Raw genomic sequence first — 23910 nt, 5'->3', positions numbered from 1 at the left:
TTTCTCTTGGGTAAATACCTGAAAGTGGGATTGCTGGGCTGATGTCATTTTCTTTTTTCCTCACTGGTTCTTAGCAACTTTTTGCTCCAAAAGTTACAAGATGAGTTAGGAAGAATTACTCTCCTCCCAACTTTAATTAAGTACTCACACAAAATAAATTTTACTTTTAATGGTATAAACATTTAATCAATCTTTAATTTATTCTGTTTCTTTTTTCTTGAATTTACCTTAAGTGATTGATCTTGTAGGGTTGCTTCAAAATGATCTCTCTTAGCTCTCTCTCTTATTTATTTATTTATTTTTAAATTTTTAAAATAAACATATAATGTATAATTAGCCCCAGGGGTACAGGTCTGTGAATCGCCAGGTTTACACACTTCACAGCACTTACCATAGCACATACCCTCCCCAATGTCCATAACCCCACCAATCTCTCTCTCTTTTTAGAAAACATTTTATTTATTTATTTAACAGAGAGATAGAGACAAGTAGGCAGAGCAGCAGGCAGAGACGGAGAGGGGAAAGCAGGCCCCCCACCTAGCAGAGAGCCCAATGCAGGGGTAGGTCCTAGGACCCTGAGATCATGACCTGAGCTGAAGGCAGAAGCTTAACCCACTGAGCCACCCAGGCATCCCTCTTTTAGCTTTTTTTTTTTAAATATAATTTTTTATTTTTTATAAACATATATTTTTATCCCCAGGGTACAGGTCTGTGAATCGCCAGGTTTACACACTTCACAGCACTCACCATAGCACATACCCTCCCCAATGTCCATACCCCACCCACCTTCTCCCAACCCCCCTCCCCCCAGCAACCCTCAGTTTGTTTTGTGAGATTAAGAGTCACTTATGGTTTGTCTCCCTCCCAATCCCATCTTGTTTCATTGATTCTTCTCCTACCCACTTAAGCCCCCATGTTGCATCACCACTTCCTCATATCAGGGAGATCATATGATAGTTGTCTTTCTCTGCTTGACTTATTTCGCTAAGCATGATACGCTCTAGTTCCATCCATGTTGTCGCAAATGGCAAGATTTTATTTCTTTGGATGGCTGCATAGTATTCCATTGTGTATATATACCACATCTTCTTGATCCATTCATCTGTTGATGGACATCTAGGTTCTTTCCATAGTTTGGCTATTGTGGACATTGCTGCTATAAACATTCGGGTGCACGTGCCCCTTTGGATCACTACGTTTGTATCTTTAGGGTAAATACCCAATAGTGCCATTGCTGGGTCATAGGGCAGTTCTATTTTCAACATTTTGAGGAACCTCCATGCTGTTTTCCAGAGTGGCTGCACCAGCTTGCATTCCCACCAACAGTGTAGGAGGGTTCCCCTTTCTCCGCATCCTCGCCAGGATCTGTCATTTCCTGACTTGTTGATTTTAGCCATTCTGACTGGTGTGAGGTGATATCTCATTGTGGTTTTGATTTGTATTTCCTTGATGCCGAGTGATATGGAGCACTTTTTCATGTGTCTGTTGGCCATCTGGATGTCTTCTTTGCAGAAATGTCTGTTCATGTCCTCTGCCCATTTCTTGATTGGATTAGGAATGCATCCATTTCTTCCAGATTGTCAAATTTATTGCCGTAGAGTTGCTCATAGTATGTTCTTATAATAGTTTGTATTTCTTTGGTGTTAGTTATGATCTCTCCTCTTTCATTCATGATTTTATTTATTTGGGTCCTTTCTCTTTTCTTTTTGATAAGTCGGGCCAGGGGTTTATCAATTTTATTAATTCTTTCAAAGAACCAGCTCCTACTTTCGTTGATTTGCTCTATTGTTTTTTTGGTTTCTATTTCATTGATTTCTGCTTTGATCTTTATGATTCTCTTCTCCTGCTGGGCTTAGGGTTTCTTTCTTGTTCTTTCTCCAGCTCCTTTAGGTGTAGGGTTAGATTGTGTACCTGAGACCTTTCTTGTTTCTTGAGAAAGGCTTGTACTGCTATATATTTTCCTCTCAGGACTGCCTTTGTTGTGTCCCACAGATTTTGAACCGTTGTATTTTCATTATAATTTGTTTCCATGATTTTTTTCAATTCTTCTTTAATTTCCCGGTTGACCCACTCATTCTTTAGAAGGATGCTGTTTAGTCTCCATGTATTTGGGTTCTTTTCAAACTTCCTTTTGTGGTTGAGTTCTAGCTTTAGAGCATTGTGGTCTGAAAATATGCAGGGAATGATCCCAATCTTTTGATACCAGTTGAGTCCTGATTTAGGACCGAGGATATGATCTATTCTGGAGAATGTTCCATGTGCACTAGAGAAGAATGTGTATTCTGTTTTTTGGGATGAAATGTTCTGAATATATCTGTGATGTCCATCTGGTCCAGTGTGTCATTTAAGGCCTTTATTTCCTTGCTGATCTTTTGCTTGGATGATCTGTCCATTTCAGTGAGAGGAGTGTTAAAGTCCCCTACTATTATTGTATTATTGTTGATGTGTTTCTTTGATTTTGTTATTAATTGGTTTATATAGTTGGCTGCTCCCACGTTGGGGGCATAGATATTTAAAATTGTTAAATCTTCTTGTTGGACACACCCTTTGAGTATTATATAGTGTCCTTCCTCATCTCTTATTATAGTCTTTGGCTTAAAATCTAATTGATCTGATATAAGGATTGCCACTCCTGCTTTCTTCTGATGTCCATTAGCATGGTAAATTTTTTTCCACCCCCTCACTTTAAATCTGGAGGTGTCTTTGGGCTTAAAATGAGTTTCTTGGAGGCAACATATAGATGGGTTTTGTTTTTTTATCCATTCTGATACCCTGTGTCTTTTGACAGGGGCATTAAGCCCATTAACATTCAGGGTAACTATTGAGAGATATGAATTTAGGGCCATTGTATTGCCTGTAAGGTGACTGTTACTGTATATGGTCTCTGTTCCTTTCTGATCTACCACTTGTAGGCTCTCTCTTTGCTTAGAGGACCCCTTCCAAGATTTCCTGTAGAGCTGGTTTGGTGTTTGCAAATTCTTTCAGTTGTTGTTTGTCCTGGAAGCTTTTAATCTCTCCTTCTATTTTCAATGATAGCCTAGCTGGATATAGTATTCTTGGCTGCATGTTTTTCTCGTTTAGTGCTCTGAAAATATCATGCCAGCTCTTTCTGGCCTGCCAGGTCTCTGTGGATAAGTCAGATGCCAATCTAATATTTTTACCATTTTATGTTACAGACTTCTTTTCCCGGGCTGCTTTCAGGATTTTCTCTTTGTCACTGAGACTTGTAAATTTTACTATTAGGTGACGGGGTGTGGGCCTATTCTTATTGATTTTGAGGGGCGTTCTCTGAACCTCCTGAATTTTGATGCTCGTTCCCTTTGCCATATTGGGGAAATTCTCCCCAATAATTCTCTCTAGTATACCTTCTGCTCCTCTGTCTCTTTCTTCTTCTTCTGGAATCCCAATTATTCTAATGTTGTTTCGTCTTATGGTGTCACTTATCTCTCGAATTCTCCCCTCGTGGTCCAGTAGCTGTTTGTCCCTCTTTTGCTCAGCTTCTTTATTCTCTGTCATTTGGTCTTCTATATCACTAATTCTTTCTTCTGCCTCATTTATCCTAGCGGTGAGAGCCTCCATTTTTGATTGCACCTCATTAATAGCTTTTTTGATTTCAACTTGGTTAGATTTTAGTTCTTTTATTTCTCCAGAAAGGGCTTTTATATCTCTCGAGAGGGTTTCTCTAATATCTTCCATGCCTTTTTCGAGCCCGGCTAGAACCTTGAGAATTGTCATTCTGAACTCTAGATCTGACATATTACCAATGTCTGTATTGATTAGGTCCCTAGCCTTCAGTACTGCCTCTTGTTCTTTTTTTTGTGTTGAATTTTTCCGTCTTGTCATTTTGTCCAGATAAGAGTATATGAAGGGGCAAGTAAAATACTAAAAGGGTGGCAACAACCCCAGGAAAATATGCTTTAACCAAATTAGAAGAGATCCCAAATCGTGAGGGGGAAGAAAGGGGATAAAAAGAGGTTCAAAAAGGAAGAAAGAAAAAAAAAAAAAGAAAAAAAGAAAAGAAAAGAATTTAAAAAAAGAAAACAAATAAGAAAAATATAAAAAAGAAAAAATATATATATATTAGATAAACTAGTAAAAAATCGTTTAAAAAGAAAAAGGTAACAGTTAAAAAAAAATTTTTACCCGAAGGCGAAAAAAAAAAAAAGAACAAAAAAGAAAAAAGAAAAAAATTAAATTAACTGCAAGACTAAAAAAAAAATCACAGGGAAAAAGCCATGAGTTCCGTGCTTGGCTTTCTCCTCCTCTGGAATTCTGCTGCTCTCCTTGGTATTGAAACCGCACTCCTTGGTAGGTGAACTTGGTCTCGGCTGGATTTCTTGTTGATCTTCTTGGGGAGGGGCCTGTTGTAGTGATTCTCAAGTGTCTTTGCCCCAGGCGGAATTGCACCGACCTTATCAGGGGCCGGGGTGAGTAATCCGCTGGCGTTTGCTTTCAGGAGCTTTTGTTCCCTGAGCGCTTTCCGCTTTCCGTAGAGTTCCAGAGGACGGGAACACAAATGGCGGCTTCCTGGTCTCAGGCCCGGAGGAGCCGAGAGCCCAGGGCCGCACTCCTCAGTGTGCCCTCAGAGAACAGCGCCCAGTTACTCCCGTCTGCCTGACCTCCGGCCGCGCTCCGAGCTCACCGAGCCTGCGACCGGTTCAAGGTAACACCGAGCTGCGAGCTTACTGTCGGCTCTGTCTCTGTAGCCGGCTTTCCCGTTCCAATACCCGCAAGCTCTGCGACACTCAGACACCCCTGATCCTTCTGTGACCCTGCAGGACCTGAGGCCATGCTGACCCCGCGTGCGCTTCGCCCCGGTTTAGCCTCTGGAGCGATGTCCCTCAGCGGAACAGACTTTTAAAAGTCCTGATTTTGTGCGCGGTTGCTCCGCCGCTTGCCGGGAGCCGGCCCCTCCCCCCGGGGTCTATCTTCCCGTCGCTTTGGATTCACTTCTCCGCCAGTCCTACCTTTCAGAAAGTGGTTGTTTTTCTGGTTCCAGAATTGCTGTTCTTCTTCTCTTCGATCTGCCGATGGATTTTCAGGTGTTTGCAATCTTTAGATAAGCTATCTAGCTGATCTCTGGCTAGCTGAAGTAGTCTCAGCCTGCTACTTCTCCGCCATCTTGACTCCTCCTCCCCTCTTTTAGCTTTTTTCTTTTTCTTTTTTTAAAGATTTTATTTATTTATTTGACAGGCAGAGATCACAAGTAGACAGAGAGACAGGCACAGAGAAAGGGGGAAGCAGACTCCCCGCTGAGCAGAGAGACCAATGCCATGCGTGGCTCCATCCCTGGACCCTGGGATCATGTCTTGAGCCGAAGGCAGAGGCCTTAACCCACTGAGCCACCCAGGCACACCTCTCTTAGCTCTCTCAATCAGAGTTTCCGGATTGAGTCTGAACGCTTGGACATGCTCACCTGGGGCTTTTGTTTTCTCTTCTTATCAGCTACTTGGTCTCTCTAAACCTCTATCCATTTATCTGCCAAATGGATATAATAATAGTCCTTATCTTATTGGATTGCTTTGAGAATTAAGTGAGATTATTTGTGTTTAGCCCTAACACAGTGACAAGGATGTAGTAAGGGCTCATCAGATGTTAACTGTTATTATGTTATTATTTTATTGCTGGGATTTCTGTCACTGCTCTTATGCTGTGTCTTCAAGTATTTTCTGTGCATTCTGTCTGGATGAGTAATTATCCCTGGAGTTAGTGTTCCCTGTTGGCATTAGGGCTAGAGTTTTGTTCTCTCCTTTTGTTCATTGGCCCCATGCTTATGATCCCAGGGGTGACTCTGACACCTGCCTCCAGAAGGAAGCATGTTGTCTTTTTACTCTAAATATAAGCACCCCGAACAGAGCAGGGATAGTGACAACCCCTCAGGCCAACATGATCAGTCTCCAGCTTTCTCTTTTCTTCTCATTCCTCTTCTCTCAGAACAAGCAATGTTTTGAGCTCTGCTCTCCCACTTTCTCAGCCCTTCAGCTGATACTGTGATACAGTAGGTGAGTTTAAGAGCATTGAGGGTGGAGGGGGAGGGATTGGCAGGAGTGTGAGTGTTTGTGTACTGTATCTGTATCTGTAAAGGAGAGACTAGAGCTGGGAGAGAGAAAGTAGAGATGTGGGAATGGGACAAAGGATGAGAGAGGGATTGCACAGGGTGCTGGCAGAGCACAGGTTGGGTGGGTGGGCACAGGGGGACATGTCCATTTGATAAGGAGGTGGCCCTGGTTAGGAATGGGAATGCAGAATGGGGCCAGGAAAAGCACTGGAGTATGTAGGGAAAGAGACTTTTCTTGATTAAAAATTTTTTAATTAAAACAATTTTTTTCTAACTACACATATTTTCAATTGAATTAAAAATAGATAGATGACGGATAGATAGAATCACATGCCGTTGTAAGAAATAATGCAGAGATTCATTTACCCTTTATCCAGTTCCTCAAGTGGTAACATCTTACAATATTATCATATAATATTTCCCAGGATACTGATGTGATGAAATCAGGATACAAAACAACTCCACCACCACAGGAAGCCTCCTTTTATCCTTTACTAGCCACACAATCCTCTCTTCCCCCATCCTGCACCTCTGGCAACTGCTAATCACACTGATCCATTCCCCATTTCTATTTTCCTTTAATTTCAAGAATACTATGTAAGTGAAATCATATCGTATGTATCACTTTGATCCTAGCTTTTTCTTCACTCAGCATAATTCTACAGAGATTCATCTAAATTGCTGTACACACGATAGTTTCTTAATTTTTATTCCTGACTGGTAGTCCATGGTATGAATGTATTTACCACTGTTTAACCATTCACCCATTGGAGGATATGTGAGCTGTTTCCAGGTTTTTGCTATTACGAGTACAGTGAACATAAACGTCTGTCTCAAAGTTTTCTTTGTGAGCCCAAGTTTTCATTAGCACTGGGACAAAGGCACAGGGAGCATTATTTTCAGCAGATTTTTAAAAGTTTTTAATTTTTAAAAACTCACAACTCTGGGGTCAGGTCACATGCTTTACCCATTGAGCCAGTCAGGTGCCCCTGATAAGCGTTCAGGGGCAGTTCACAGAGCAGTCAGAACCAGACTGTGCCAAGACAGGGTTTATCAGTGGGGGATATTCATGAAAATGGCTCAGATTTTGATCAGTACATTGGTGAGACAGGGAAAGCTACAGGTGAAAGATTAATCACGAATTCCGTGGTTCATTTCTTCACATATTTCCTAAGTACCAATGATGTGCCAGACTCTGTGTGTAGTGCTATGAACTCCCGGTCCCAAACTGAGGAGGACTCTTGAGGAAACTTTTCATGGTAATCTGGGTGTTAGGTGTGTATAAACCAGGAAAGTCTTTCCTTTGAAGAACAGGTACAGAGATTGGGACCAGAGATTGCGCCTTGGAACTAGGTTCTCTATGTTTACGCCATCGCAACATATGAATATGGTGGATGTTGTTTATACATGATACACCACCATATGCTTACTTGGAGTTTTACAAAATCTTCAAAATCCTTATTAGGAGTGAAACAAATGAGTAGGTGGAAATTTTTCTTGAGATGTTTATTTATTTAAAAGCATGAGTTACTATGTCAGTGAATTAAGGGCATATCAGTCCCTCTGCAGTATAGATAATACTGGTTTTAGATTATGAAAATATTTTACATGCTGGCTTTAAGTGCATGAGAGCAAGAGTGAGGTTATTAGAGATACAAAGCTGCATTTGCTCCAATTTATTAAAAAGGTAAGCATTCACAAGTTTTTATACCTTCTGAATTGAAAAGAATTCCTTGTGACATTTCTCATAACTAGTCTTTCCAATATATTGTGCTGCAAACAGAGGCAACCTTATAACCTTGGGTGAGGGGCAAGCTGTTTTATCCATTAGGGACATGGCTTCAGTGTGGAGAGCTGGTTCTTTTTAAAGAACCTAAGAGTGAGGGGTGCCTAGGTGGCTCAGTGGGTTAAAGCCTCTGCCTTCAGCTAGGGTCATGATCCCGGGGTTCTGGGATTGAGCCCTGCATCGGGCTCTCTGCTCCGCAGGGAGCCTGCTTCCCTTCCTCTCTCTGCCTGCCTCCCTGCCTACTTGTGATCTCTGTCAAATAAATATATAAAATTTAAAAAAAAAAAAAAACCTAAGAGTGGTGAAAAGCATTTCAGTTCTGAAACCTGTGTGCAAAGAAAATGGCTATATCATGCTTAGCGAAATAAGTCAAGCAGAGAAAGACAACTATCATATGATCTCCCTGATATGAGGAAGTGGTGATGCAACATGGGGGCTTAAGTGGGTAGGAGAAGAATCAATGAAACAAGATGGGATTGGGAGGGAGACAAACCATAAGTGACTCTTAATCCCACAAAACAAACTGAGGGTTGCTGGGGGGAGGGGATTTGGGAGAAGGGGGTGGGATTATGGACATTGGGGAGGGTATGTGCTGTGAAGTGTGTAAACCTGGTGATTCACAGACCTGTACCCCTGGGAATAAAAATATAAGTTTATAAAAAATAAAAAATTAAAAAAAAATAAAATTACTATTTGTTTAAATAAATAAATATCTACATAATACAACTAGGCAAAAAAGTAATGGGCTCCACTGCTATATAGTTGTCTAACAATTGTACTTAATGCAGTTTGTGAGTATGCATTTTTATACATTCTGATGTCAGGGGAGTCTTCCAATGTTAAGACTACAAGAAGATATAAAAGGCTTTTACATAACCCTCTAAACAGAGAAGGGGCAAAAAATAGAGCTGGTTGGGACTCACAGGAAGAAAAGAAGACCCTGGGAGGAGAAGGAAACAGCGAAGTCTGTTCAGGGGCTGCAGGGAAGAAATGGCTCCATTTTTCCTTAGCCTGAACTGGATCTTCCCCCGATGCTCACTCCTGGCTCTCCTTGGTTCTAGAGCTGGAGCTCTGACTCCATCACTCTGCCCTGCACCCAGCATTCTATAAATGATGGAGACAGTCTGTGTCTGCTGAGACAGATGGGTGTTTTTCCAAGCACTCAAGGGAAGCCTGCCAGGTAGCTGTGACGCCAGCTAAGTCCGTCAGTGGTGGGCCTGCTCGGTGCACCATCCAGCCTTCCAGTCTTGGTTCTGAGACACCAGGTCCTTCTGACAGATCTGTTCTCAGGCTGTTTCCCCCCCCCCCCCCTTCTGGGACACTTTTTTCATCCTTTTCACTCTTTTTTTCCTGGGAAATGAATTTCCTCTGGTCATATTTGGGTGAAGAATAAGACTTTAATATTCCTGAATATTCATTAAGGTGTTTTGCCTGTTGAAAAAAGACAATGGGATGATAGCCAAAGAGACTTATAAATACTAATAACGAGAATAATAACCTCGTTTTTGGAGCACTTTATCTGAACTAACTCATTTAATCCTCCCGATTATCTCTTGAAGTTCATTGTTACCCACATGTTATAAATGAGAAAATGGAGGTGTACAGGAGTAAAGTAACTTGCCCAGGATTATGCAGCTAGTCAGGGGAGAACTGGGAAATTAACTGGGAAATTAACTGGGAAGTCTGGCTCTAGACCTTGTCCTCACCTACTATACCTGTTCCTTTTCACTCAGTATGGCTCCCTGCCCCTTCCTCACCATTCTGAATCCTTTTTTCTCACTGGTCTAGATATTCTCTTAGAGTTCTGGGAGGTAATTTCTGTGAAACTTTGGATGTGCCTCCTTGTGCCTATGACTTTCCTCTCTTCTCATATCACTTTTTAAATGAAGCTAGAACCTTCCTGCTGAGAACCTTCAGCAGGGATGAGATGGGACACTCCGAAGCCATTGAATGAAATGAAAATCCTTCTTCACAGAGTAACCTCCTTTCTGGAACCTCATTAATAGCCATCCAGCTCTCACTGTCCTTCTCCCTGCCCTGCTTTTGCTGCCTCACCCTTGAAGTTTTAAAACATCATTAGAATTATAACAGAGAGCCAGAGTTCTGTTTCTGAGGACTTATATCAGGTACCTTTCATTGAGAAGGGATGCATTAATAACTAATTAATAACTAATGGGATTGAGATAAGTGATGAGGAAAATTTTCAGTAAATTTTCATCTAAGGAAAAGAAATTTGTTTTCTGGTGGGTCTTTTGTTTATATAAATTTGGGGCCTGTGCTTTCAAATAGAGGCAGAGCAATGCTATCAGTGGTCTTTCTCTATGCTTATCCTAGCAAAGCTCAGCCTTTCCTCTAAATAGAAGTTGAAGGATATTTGAAATATACTGCCTTGAAAGACATCATATTATTAGCCTCCCTGGGGACCATGCTTCTTTGAATCTGGCCCTGTTCCCTTTTCGGTACCCACCTGTAGTCCCATTGCTCCCTCCACACAGTCCCTCATGCTCTGAGCAAGTGCATCTGTGTAGGGGCCAGGGGGATAGACTCATAAATGGGGGCTTTCATTCCTTTGGATGCCCTCCTCCCTGGGGCCCTCTGTTTATCAGTAGATCCATCTAGTATTTATTTGGTAATTTTATACTCCTGATTCTCTCCTTAGTCTTTTTATGATACCTTTGTCCATGTTCCCTTTCAGAGATTTAATCATACTTTCTCCAGTCCTGATAGCTAACAGGCGGTCCAGAGCTTCAGTAAGAAACCAGTCATACCTGAGTGTTGGGGAAAGCTAAAGAGGGAGGACTTTATGCTTAGCCCTTCTTAGCAGAAGGGAGATCTGAATCTTTCTGAGGTTAAGAAACAAGTGGGGCAGGAGGAGGGCTATATTGATGGAGCCACAGGGAAGTGTATTGATTCCTTGTACTCAGAATAGTTTTCCTATTCTGGGGCTGGGAGGAGGCTCTTACGGATAAGGAGAGCTAGGCTAGACACACATTTATGGAACTGTTTGGGGAGGAGCATGCGAAGTCACAAGGAGCAGGCAATGAATATGGTCCCTCTCAGTTTCATTGGTTGCTCCATTCCTTCCTGCCTTGAGGGAAGATTTGAATTTGGGCCAGAATGGAGAAATACATGCTTTAGGCTCCTTCTGGATATCTGCTTGATGCTCTCTTTTCATGCACAGGAAGGCACAAGTGCCAAGGTATTAAGCTAATATCATGTGAAATGTTCAAAGTAATAGCCAAATAAATTTAATGTGATTAAATAGTCTTCAGGAAGGAGATACATTGCTATGAACATAGACCACTACAAATTGGTATATTTTAAGGACGTATTTTAAGGTTAAAATTTGTGTAAGTAGAAGAGGAAGGGAAGGGAAATTTAAATAAACAGAGAAGGAGCAAAATCTTGGGGGCAGGGAGAAGTATAAAACAGGTAAGGGTGCAAACACCACTTGTGTAGAAATGGCAGAATGAGGTCAGAAAAGTATAGTGGGGCCAAACTTTGGGAATAGGGTGACTGGAGGCAGGGGAAACCTCTGTTAGTTCTTGAAGCATGATTGACATAGAAGCTGTTCATGCTAATGAGCTACCATGGAACAGAAGTCATTCCTACACCCAAATGAGCATTCTCTGGGAGAACTTGTCTAGAGAGTCCCACAGTTTAGAACCCAGTGCTATCTTTTATGGTCTCCGCACACACTCAGGAATCCTTTCTGTTCCTGTCACTTTTAGCAGACTCTTCGGCTTCTGAGGTGTTACAGAGAGGACCCTAAAGTGCATCATGACTCACACCAACTTTACCATCTTCCATCCTGCAGTTTTTGTCCTACTGGGCATCCCTGGGTGGGAGTCTTACCACATTTGGCTATCAGTACCCCTCTGCCTCATGTATATCACTGCTGTCCTGGGGAACACCATCCTGATAGTGGTCATCATCACGGAACGTAATCTTCATGAGCCCATGTACTTCTTCCTCTCTATGTTGGCCATCACAGATATCCTGCTATCCACCACTACTGTACCCAAAGCTCTAGCCATCTTTTGGCTCCATGCCCATGACATTGCCTTTGATGCTTGTGTCACCCAAGTTTTTTTTGTCCATGTGATGTTTGTGGGGGAGTCAGCCATTCTATTAGCCATGGCCTTTGATCGTTTTGTGGCCATCTGTGCCCCCTTGCATTATACAACAGTGCTAACATGGCGTGTTGTGGGAAGGATTGCTCTGGCCATTGTCACCCGAAGCTTCTGCATCATCTTTCCAGTGATCTTCTTATTGAAGCGGCTGCCCTTCTGCCGGACCAACATCGTCCCCCATTCCTACTGTGAGCATATTGGAGTGGCTCGCTTGGCTTGTGCTGACATCACCATTAACATCTGGTATGGCTTCTCAGTGCCCATTGTCATGGTCATCTTGGATGTAATCCTCATTGCTGTGTCTTACTCACTGATCCTCCGAGCAGTGTTTCGTTTGCCCTCCCAGGATGCCCGGCACAAGGCCCTCAGCACTTGTGGCTCTCACTTCTGTGTCATCCTCATGTTTTATGTTCCATCCTTCTTTACATTATTGACCCACCGCTTTGGACGTAACATTCCTCGACATGTCCATATCCTGCTGGCCAATCTTTATGTGGTGGTGCCACCAATGCTCAACCCCATCGTCTATGGTGTGAAGACTAAGCAAATCCGGGAGGGTGTAGCCCACCGGTTCTTTGACATCAAGACTTGGTGCTGTGCTTCCCCTCTGGGCTAATGGCTCCCCATGAATCTGCACTCCAAGCTTTATCAAGGAAACTAAGCATAAAATACAGAGATTTTTTTGGACTAGGAGGGCTTTTACTTCTCTTCCTCTTTCTCTTCCTTCTTTGTTGTCATCAGTCCCTTCCATCTTTTCTTTTTTTTCTCTTCTGGCTCTTCATCTTTGCCTCTTCTCCTGTTTCTTTGTTTGCTTTATCTTCTCTTCTCATATCCCTTCTCCACATCCCAGAGATAATAACTAAATGTACATGACTCTCATGTGAACATTTGGTATCTAGTAGACCAGACGTACTCCAGAAACACAGAGAATTGAACACAACATGAAGTGGGTTATAAGCACATGGATGAAAATAATTTTATATTTAACATCTGAAGGGGTTCCAGTTTGTTTTTTTTTTAATCTCCAAATGTGCACTGATTGTTTGTACAGACTCAGGAAGCTCTGTGTCCTAACTTTTACAGTGGCAGGTATTATTTATTTATCTATTCTAAAATTTATTTATTTTTATTTTTTTAAGCTTTTTATTTATGTATTTGACAGAGAGGTAGAGAGACAGTGAGAGAGGGAACACAAACAGGGAGAGTGGGAGAGGGAGAAGCAAGCTCACCACTAAGCAGGGAGCCTGATGTGGGGCTCGATCCCAGGATCCTGGGATCATGATCTGAGACAAAGGCAGCCGCCTAATGACTGAGTTACCCAGGTGTTCCTGGAAGGTGTTTATGAAAAATAGTCATGCATGCCCTTCAGCCATCTCGAAATCATTCTTCAAATTTCAGATGAAGAACTACCTTCCCTGAAAACTCTTCCATCACTTTTCCAAGCAATCCAAGACAGCTATCTTTGTATATTGATTGTATCTTGTACAAATCTCAAAATGTGTTTAGTGAATTGTAATGGGTTGTTTCTTTATTTGTACCCGAATTAACTGTAAACTCCTTGAAATCAGAAGAATGTGTGTCATTCATATTTGTACTCCAGTGCATTATAAAATGCCAGGCACTTAACAAATGTTTGAAAAATGAATGAGAGCACAATCACATCCTGATGTTAGAGCATGCATTTCTATTATGCACTCAAGTGATCAGCTAAATTAGTCCACAAACCAGTGATGAGTAAACCAGTTCCTCACAGAGGCAGCTTGGCGTCAGGGAGGCAAAGAAGCTGTAGAGTGCAGAGCTTCTTACTTCTTACACCTTTGCTGTAACACAGAGACCAGGGAATAGACTAGAGTAGGAAGAAACAGGGCTCTCTTGATTTTCTCTTCTAACCTGGCCCCCGACCCTTCTCAGTGTAAGGAATTATAGCACATTGTTCCTGGCCAGGTTAGCAGTTTGAGGTAGTCTCTTGGAGTTTAAAGTCTTGCCCCTCATTCTTTCATGCTTTTTCAGAAGAGATCATATACACTCATTTCTTCAACCACCATCGACACAAATGAGTCCGACATCCCTCTCTCCACCCCAGAAATCTTTTTTGAGTTTTTGATGCATAAATATACCTATCAACTGGATTTCTCCTCCAGGATGTAGAGCTCCCATTAAGGCTAGCTTTTCTTCCTATTCCATCCCTTTTCTTAGGACCTAGATTATGATGATTCAATCAGCTTCACTGAGCTGGAAACCCTGGGGAGTTTCTCAACTTCTTCCTTTCTGTCCTGTTCCTCAAGAAGTTAATGATTATTACCAATACCAATTGTACCACTAAATAATTATGTGGCTAATATTTGCAGTGCTGTCAGGATTAAAGCCCTATCGCTATTATTTTCTAGCTGTGTGAATGTGTGAAACATATATAATATTTTTAGTCCTCATTTTTTTTATCTATAAAATGGGGATAGCAATAATACCTCATAGGATTATTGAGAAGATTACATGAAATAAATCATATATATAATAATTGAGATGATGAAATGAAATAAACCATATGTATAATACTTAATACAATCCTTGGTTCATAGTAGATATCTGAGAAATATTTCATTAATGCTATGTTCTTTGTATTGTTAGTTTTCCTTTAAATGTTTCCTCTACCAATTACTTATGTCTGTTATCATCTTTCACCTCAGATAACACATTAGCTTATTAATTGATTTCATTGTTTTCAGTCTTTTATACTGTAACCTAAATTATAAATTGACTTGAAATTAAACATTCTAAAAGGCAGAGCTGTCAAATACTTTCAGGTAATCTTCATTACTTATAGAAGTGTTTTCTATAGACTATTCTGCAGAAATAGCAGATATCACAATAGATGTTTTAAAGAAAGTTCCATGGTCAAATAAGTGAAAAATACTGACACTGTGGGTCATGCATGTAGTTGTCAAAGGGAAGACTAGAGTTTGCAGCATATCCCACAGTAATGTGACCATAGATATTTGTGTCCATGTCCATATCATTTTTCTGATTGCACATCAATTTACATTTCTAAAATAACCTAGTGCTTCATTAGCTGCAGTTTAGAAATCATAGGACTATAGGGTAATTTCTAAGCCATGCATTAACTTAGTAATGTAGTCCTAACTTTTCCATTTCTACCTCAAAACACACGACCAGATAGCAACCTATTTGTATATAATAGTATTAATAATTATAACTTAAAATAATAGCTAATGTTTATTAAGGGATTAATCTATGCTGGGAGCCATGTTAAGTGCTCTGCTGCATTAACTTTTTATTTTTTATAAACATATATTTTTATCCCCAGGGGTACAGGTCTGTGAATCACCAGGTTTACACACTTCACAGCACTCACCAAAGGCTCTGCTGCATTAACTCATTTAATCCTTACACAGCCTTATGAGATAGTACCTTTGCTATTTGTTTTATACACAAGGGCACCCAAGTTTCAGAGAGGATGAATAATGAAGGCCACTCACCTGGCAAATGGTAGAGTATTGATGTCAATTCCTTTTGAAGTCTTCACCAATCCCCCCAAGTTAGAGGTGATTACCTTGTCCTCTGGCTTTCCACAGCAATGACATTTATATTTCAATCGAAGGTTAATTACTCCATGAAACCATCAGAGCTTGGGTTCTGTGAGAGTACAGAATATGTCTTACTCATCATTACAGTTCCAACATCCAGCATAGGATTCATGATGTATATTTATGGATTGATTAATTTGAAATGTTGGTGAAGTGGTTGACCTCTGGACCCTTCACTGTTAAGTATTATCTAATTTTAGGACAAAATCATTTATACACACACATACACACCACTTAGTTCCTTCTGATCTATTTCTTCTACATTTCCACAGGTTTCTATGTACATTGAAGTCTAACAGGAATAAGCAGGGTTTCAGTGTTCTATGTATTGACCCAAATCCGCTCTGTCCATTATCTTAACCGGAGACATGGAGTCTTTAATAGATGTGGTATGTACAGACTGCTGTAGGTAGGGCATAGTGAGATTGCCCACCCTCTCTGGTTTCTGAGTGATCTCTGGAGATCGGTTCTGCTGGGGTCTGCCTCTTTCTAATTAAACCAGATGCTCCCTAAAGACCTAGTAGAGTAGAAGCTCTCTCCTTGCCCAAAGGATGAGGTCCAAATACTGCCCTATTTCACTCAGCTTCTCTCACACGTTGAGGAAGAACTTTCTCTTGAACTGGGGTAAGTTTATGGGAAGGGGATAAATATTTTGTTCCTAGAAATTTTAGGTTTTCTTGGAATAAACTTAATAAACTATTGATTCAGATGAGATCTTCTTGATTCCTCTGGATAGTGTAGTATAAGTATATACTATCCAGTGTGTACATCTTGACATCTTGGACTGCTGCAGACATTTTTTACTATGTAGGGCTGGGAGTATGACTAATATTTTCCCAGAATTAAAGTGGTTTGAAAAAAAATATTGAACACTGGGGGCACCTGGATGTTTCAATTGGTTAAGTGTCTGTCTCTTGGTTTTTGGCCCAGGTCATGATCTCATGGGTCTTAAGTTCAAGCGCTGTGTTGGGCTCCTCACTCATCAGAGAGTCTGCTTCAAGATTCTTGTCCTCTACCCTTCCCCAACTCATGAGGTGGCAAACACACTCTCTCTCAAATAAATAAATGAATCTTAAATAAAAAAAAAACACTGAAAAGTCAGTATATTAAAACTCAAAACATTAAGTTTAAATATACTATTTATGTAAAATTAAAATTTACTCTAATTCTAGTCGTTTTAATGGGAGAAACTCATAAATAATGCTTTCAAAATAAAATTAGGGAAAAAGTTAACCATTAAAAGCACATGAAAACATATATAAAGGTGCTCCCATTTTCTCTTTTGCCTTGGGCTCTGACATGGCTCAGTACAGCATGGTCAGTCCTATCTTTATTTAAAATGTTGGTGACTTGTTCATCATGGATATTTTGCATTAATTTTGATTTGAAAATTGAGACCAGTGGAACAGAGTAGAGAGCCCAGATATGGACCCTCAACTCTATGGGGCAAATAATCTTTGACAAAACAGGAAAAAATACACAGTGAAAAAAAGACAGTCTCTTCAATAAATGGTGCTGGGAAAACTGGACAGCTATATGTAGAAGAATGAAACGCGACCATTCTCCCACACCGTACACAAAGATAAACTTGGAATGGATAAAAGACCTCAATGCGAGACAGGAATCCATCAGAATCCTAGAGAACATAGGCAGTAACCTCTTCAATATCAGCCATGGCAACTTCTTTCAAGATATGTCTCCAAAGGCAAAGGAAACAAAAGCAAAAATGAACTTTTGGGGCTTTATCAAGATCAAAAGCTACTGCACAGCAAAGGAAACAGTCAACAGAACAAAGAGGCAACTCATGGACTGGGAGAAGATATTTGCAAATAACAGTACAGACAAAAGGTTGATATCCAGGATCTATAATGAACTCCTCAAACTCAACACACACAGAACAGATAATCTTATCAAAAAATGGGCAGAATATATGAACAGACACTTCTCCAATCAAGACATACAAATGGCTATCAGACACATGAAAAAATGTTCATCATCACTAGCCATCAGGGAGATTCAAATTAAAACCACATTGAGATACCACCGTTAGAATGGCGAAAATTAGCAAGACAGGAAACAACGTGTGTTGGAGAGGATGCAGAGAAAGGGAAACCATTTTACACTGTTGGTGGGAATGCAAGTTGGTGCAGCCAATTTGGAGAACAGTGTGGAGATTTCTCAAGAAATTAAAAATAGAACTTCCCTATGACCCTGCAATTGCACTACTGGATATTTACCCCAAAGATACAGATGTAGTGAAAAGAAGGGCCATCTGTATCCAATGTTCACAGTGGCAATGGCCACAGTCGCCAAACTGTGGAAAGAACCAAGATGCCCTTCAGCGGACAAATGGATAAGGAAGATGTGGTCCATATACACTATGGAGTATTATGCCTTTATCAGAAAGGATGAATACCCAACTTTTGTAGCCACATGGACGGGACTGGAAGAGATTATGCTGAGTGAAATAAGTCAAGCAGAGAAAGTCAATTTTATGGTTTCACTTATTTTGTGGAGCATAACAAGTAACATGGAGGACATGGGGAGATGGGAAGGAGAAGGGAGCTGAGGGAAATTGGAAGGGGAGGTGAACCATGAGAGACTATGGACTCTGAGAAACAACCTGAGGGTTTTGAAGGGGTGGAGGATGGGAGGTTGGGGGAACCAGGTGGTGGGTATTGGGGAGGGCATGTATTTCATGGAGCACTGGATGTGGTGCAAAAACAATGAATACTGTTACGCTGAATAGAAATAAAAAATTGTATTAAAATATTATGTTTATTGAGCTTTTGGTGCATGCTTACATTTTGTACTGAGCTAAGTTCTCATTCATTTCACCTTATTCCTTGCCTACGAGACTCAGTACCTGGAGGACAGACCAGAGTCACAAAGAAATGTGACCCTTGCTTGAATTTTTCCATAAACCTGAGGGTTAGAAACATAACTTTCTGTTGCAGGAGCAAAAACATTTCCCTATGTGTTCAGGCCAAAGTGAGGTGGGGTTTTCTGTTACTTATAAAGTATGTAAAGTGTTGTAATTGAAACAAGAAAGAAGAAGAGAATTAACTTAGTCATTTTTAATTTTCAGTTTGGTTTTACACCTAACTGTATGCCATGACTGATACTTTTTTCTTAAAAATGGAAACAAAGCATTCTATTTTTTATGTTTAATTAGTCAGCATATGGTACATCATTAGTTTTTTTTTAGTTTATTTTTAATTTTTATTAACATATTCTGTATTATTTGCCCCAGGGGTACAGGTCTGTGAATCATCAGGCTTACACATTTCACGCACTCATCATAGCACATACCTTCACCAATGTCCATAACCCAGCCACCCTATCCCTACCCACCCCACCTCCCAGCAACCTGCAGTTTGTTTTGTGAGATTAACCATCATTAGTTTTTGAGGTAGTACAGAACAGTCTATTATACTGTGTATGCCATAATTTAATTTTTTTGCCCTATTGATGGATTTGGAAGTTGCCATAATTTCTTTTATTATAATGACAGTACAGCAATGAGTATCCTTATAGAAATATCTGTATATTCTCTTGCTGTGTAATCAGCACTGAAGGCTAATTTTTTGCTTATGTTTCCAATTTGATAGGAAAACTATGATATTTCAATTTGACAGATTTTCAGTTCTATAAGTTTTGAGCATTTATTCATGTGTATATTGGCCATTTATTTTTCTTGTGGTACGAATTGCCCCTTCTGATTCTTTGCATATTTTTTTCCTCATTCATTTATACTAACTTTTACTATTTAAGGATATTCGCCTTTTGTCTATGTTTTATAATTTATTCTCCTGGAATATTTATTTATTCTCCTAGAGTTGTCTACATTTTTGCACGATTACATCATTCAATTATTACTGTCCATGAAATACCATTTTCTTAACTTACTCAGAAAGATCTTTCCTAACTTAAAAATGTATTTTCTGGTTTTCTCCTAAGACCTTCACTTTAATTTTTAATATTTTTTTATTTATTTTTATTTATTTATTTATTTATTTATTTATTTATTTATTTTGCTTTGCAATATTTTTATTTCTAGGAAAAATATTTTGATGGGCTCCTTATTTTATTTTTTTTAATTTTTTATTTTTTATAAACATATATTTTTATCCCTAGGGGTACAGGTCTGTGAATCACCAGGTTTACACACTTCACAGCACTCACCAAAGCACATACCCTCCCCAATGTCCATAATCCCACCCCCTTCTCCCAAACCCCCTCCCCCCAGCAACCCTCAGTTTGTTTTGTGAGATTAAGAGTCACTTATGGTTTGTCTCCCTCCCAATCCCATCTTGTTTCATTGATTCTTCTCCTACCCACTTAAGCCTCCATGTTGCATCACCACTTCCTCATATCAGGGAGATCATATGATAGTTGTCTTTCTCTGCTTGACTTATTTCGCTAAGCATGATACGCTCTAGTTCCATCCATGTTGTTGCAAATGGCAAGATTTCATTTCTTTTGATGGCTGCATAGTATTCCATTGTGTATATATACCACATCTTCTTGATCCATTCATCTGTTGATGGACATCTAGGTTCTTTCCATAGTTTGGCTATTGTGGACATTGCTGCTATAAACATTCGGGTGCACGTGCCCCTTTGGATCACTACATTTGTATCTTTAGGGTAAATACCCAGTAGTGCAATTGCTGGGTCATAGGGCAGTTCTATTTTCAACATTTTGAGGAACCTCCATGCTGTTTTCCAGAGTGGCTGCACCAGCTTGCATTCCCACCAACAGTGTAGGAGGGTTCCCCTTTCTCCGCATCCTCGCCAGCATCTGTCATTTCCTGACTTGTTGATTTTAGCCATTCTGACTGGTGTGAGGTGATATCTCATTGTGGTTTTGATTTGTATTTCCCTGATGCCGAGTGATATGGAGCACTTTTTCATGTGTCTGTTGGCCATCTGGATGTCTTCTTTGCAGAAATGTCTGTTCATGTCCTCTGCCCATTCTTGATTGGATTATTTGTTCTTTGGGTGTTGAGTTTGCTAAGTTCTTTATAGATTCTGGACACTAGTCCTTTATCTGATATGTCGTTTGCAAATATCTTCTCCCATTCTGTCAGTTGTCTTTTGATTTTGTTAACTGTTTCCTTTGCTGTACAAAAGCTTTTGATCTTGATGAAATCCCTAGGAACAACGCAAAAGGCAAGGGAAGCAAGGGAAAAAATGAACTATTGGGATTTCATCAAGATAATTTTTAATATTTTTTGATTTTATTTTTAAAATATACATCTTTAATTTATCTAAGATTTCTATTTGTTTACTGAGTGAGGTGGGAACTAATTTTATTCTTCTATAAAAATATCATTGCTCAATATCCCAATGCCATTAGTTGACTAGGCCTTCCTTTCCCCCACTAAATTGAAATGGTATTTTATTACATTTAAAATTCTAAATATATTAGTTTCTGGGCTCTCTGTGTAGTTTTATTGATCTGCTGACTAATAATAGCTGACATTTATTTAGTATTTTTATGCTAGGCATTATACTAGGCAGTTTAAAGAAAGCATTTGATTTAATCCTTGCAAGATATGGGAATAGCTCATTTTCATGGATCAGACTAAATTTCTGCAGTGTGAAAAACTTGCCTTTTGTCAATAATCAGGAGGTTGGAAGCCCAGAATTTGGACCTGGAGAAGGCTTCTCAAATGATAAATATTTAGCCTGTGAATTGGAAGCTCAGTAGATTTAACAGACATCAAAGGTAGAAAAGTATGTTCCAGATTAAGAGGAAAGCTTAAAAAAAGTCACGAAGGTTGGAAAACTGAGTCTTTGTGTGGAGAATAGATCATGGTCTATTTAATGTCCATGTAGTTTAATGTCAGAGTGCCTAAAGGGGACTAAATCTAGAAAAGAGAGTAACAGTGGGATTGTGGAAGGCTTTGCATGTTTGAGAAGTTTGAGCTTTATCTTGTAATGAAAAAATCATATAAAAGTTTTAAGTGAAAATCCAATAAGATTTTTGTTTTTGTGCATTACAGCCAGGCTGCAACATAGCTGATGGGTATGGTGGGGAGGAGGACTTTGAGAATAGGAAGCTGGGAGATGGGGAGCCAGTTGGTTAGGATGCAATTGCACCAGAACAAATGAAGAATGCTTAAAGCCAGAATAGGAACATGTAAGTGAGAATGGGGAGGCATATATGGCTACTGGACATTGCTGAGGCATGACTAGGAACCTTTATTTATATTTGTGTTTGTAATGATAATGTAGGAAATAAAAGCACAATAATCTCTACTCTAAGTCAAGGCATTAGTGATTGATTTAATTATCTAATGTTCAACTTTTAGTGAAACTTATTGTTGGTTTTGCCCACTGATTCTCTTTAGGTAGTCTTCATAGAGAGACTCCCAAAGCAGGCATGTTTGGTGCTAACTTCATCACCTTCCGCCGCACTGTGTTCACCCTACTTTGCATTCTGGGACTGGAGAACTATCACACCTGGCTTTCTCTCCTCTTCTGCCTTATGTACATCACTGCAGTATTGGGAAATGGAGCCCTTGACCTTGTTGTCTTCAGTGAACGCACCCTCCATGAATGCATGTATGTCTTCCTCTCCATGTTGGCTGGCACTGACATCCTGCTGTCTACCACCACCATTCCCAAGGCCCTGGCTGTATTTTGGTTTCATGCTGGGGAGATTGCATCTGATGCCTGCATCACTCAGGTGTTTTTCATCCATTCTGCCTTTGTGGCTGAGTTAGTTATCCTGTTGGCCATGGCATTTGACTGCTGTGTGGCCGTTTGTGCTCCCTTGAGATAAACAGTCATCTTAGTTCTTATGGAAATTGGAAAAATGACTGACAATCTGGGGATGAAGCATTGGGACTATTTTCCCTATCATATTCTGGCTAAAGAGGCTGCCATACTTTCAAACTAATATCATCCCCCATTCATATGCTCACATGCACATTGGAGTGGACAGATTGGCCTGTGCTGACATCATTGTCAGTATCTGGTATGGCTTCTCCTTGCCAAAGGCATCAGTTTTGAAAGATGTTGCATTCATTGGTATTTCCTACACTTTGATTCTCCAAGCTGTGTTTAGACTTCCTTCCCAGGATGCCTGGCACAAGGCTCTCAGTATATGTGGTTCCTACATTGGAGTCATTCTCCTCTTTTTATCCCATCCTGTTTTAATTTCTTGACCCATTAGTTTGGCAAGAATATCCCCCACCATGTCTACATCCTTCTGGCAAATCTCTGTGTGTTAATTCCCCACCCCCCACCATGCTTAATCCCATCATCTATGGAGCAAAAACCAAGCAAATCAGGGACAGTATGGCTCACATGTTATCTATTGTGGGGAGGTCTTGAAAAAGGTCATGTTTCTTTCACAATTTTCTCTTATCAGCAGGAGAAGAAAGAACTTAGCAACCAAGTTCTCAAGTGTAGGCACCTTAGATCGCTGAAGCAGAAAGTACATAGTTTTGGAATAAAATGTGTCTGGATTCAAATCCTAGCTCCCTTATCTCCTGATTTTTCACCATAGTTAGGTTCTCACCTTTTGGAAATTTAGTCCTAACCTATAAAATGGAACCAACTGTACATATGCTGTAATGGTTTTGTAAGGACTAAAATTTATAAACTACTTGGTACATTGCTCAGCACTTAGTGGGCACTCGATGTTAGCCATAATTCTAACTTGGAAGTTTATTACCAGGGGAGGATGTTTTAGATTTGATATATGTGAGATATCCAGTATTTCTGGAGGCTGGATGTGGAATCTAAAAAAAACAAACTCAGAGAAATAGTACAGTAGTGTTAACCAGGCATGGGGGTTGATGGATGGGGAGATGCTGGTGAAAGGATACAAACTTCTAGTTATAAGAAAATAAGTTCTGGGGATCTAATGCACAACATGGCAATTACAGCTCATTATACTGTATTATACACTTGAAAGTTGCTAATAGAGTAGATCTTAATGTTCTCACCACTAAAAAGAAATGATAATTATGTGAATTGTGGGATGTAATAGAGGTGTTAGCTAACACTGTGGTGGCAATCATTCTGTATTGTATAAGTACATAAATCAACACATTGTACATCTCAAGCTTACACAGTGTTATATATCAATTATATCTGAATAAAGCTGGAGAGAATAACACTTGAGGGAGAGCCATTGTGGTTTTCTTTGTAGCCTGGAAATACAGTTTCTGAGTGTTATATTTAGAAATTTTGTCCACTGGAGAGTGACTGCCTAAAAATTTTGGAGAAGGATCTCTTTGGTTCAGTTGAAGTCATATGTTTACTCATATTCCAGAGGGTTGTGAGGAAGGAGTGGTGGTGCCTCCTTGTCAAC

General features: G+C 40.0%; 1 protein-coding gene and 1 pseudogene across 2 annotated transcripts; both read left to right on the top strand.

Moving 5' to 3' along the window:
* Positions 1-11624: 11624 nt before the first annotated feature.
* Positions 11625-12593, top strand: LOC309840098 (olfactory receptor 52B2; the record flags this gene model as incomplete). The annotated part of the gene is made up of 1 exon (XM_082682167.1): positions 11625-12593. The coding sequence occupies one exon, from the start codon at positions 11625-11627 to the stop codon at positions 12591-12593; it is 969 nt and encodes a 322-aa protein (XP_082538293.1).
* A 9376-nt stretch (positions 12594-21969) lies between these two features.
* Positions 21970-22756, top strand: LOC309841260 (olfactory receptor 52B2-like; annotated as a pseudogene). Its single transcript has one exon. The product of its transcript is annotated as an olfactory receptor 52B2-like (transcript).
* Positions 22757-23910: the final 1154 nt, after the last annotated feature.

Source organism: Mustela nivalis (assembly GCF_964662115.1).
Source record: "Mustela nivalis genome assembly, chromosome: 9".
NCBI classification, from domain to species: Eukaryota; Metazoa; Chordata; class Mammalia; order Carnivora; family Mustelidae; genus Mustela; species Mustela nivalis.
This window is presented reverse-complemented; position numbering and strand designations above follow the sequence as displayed.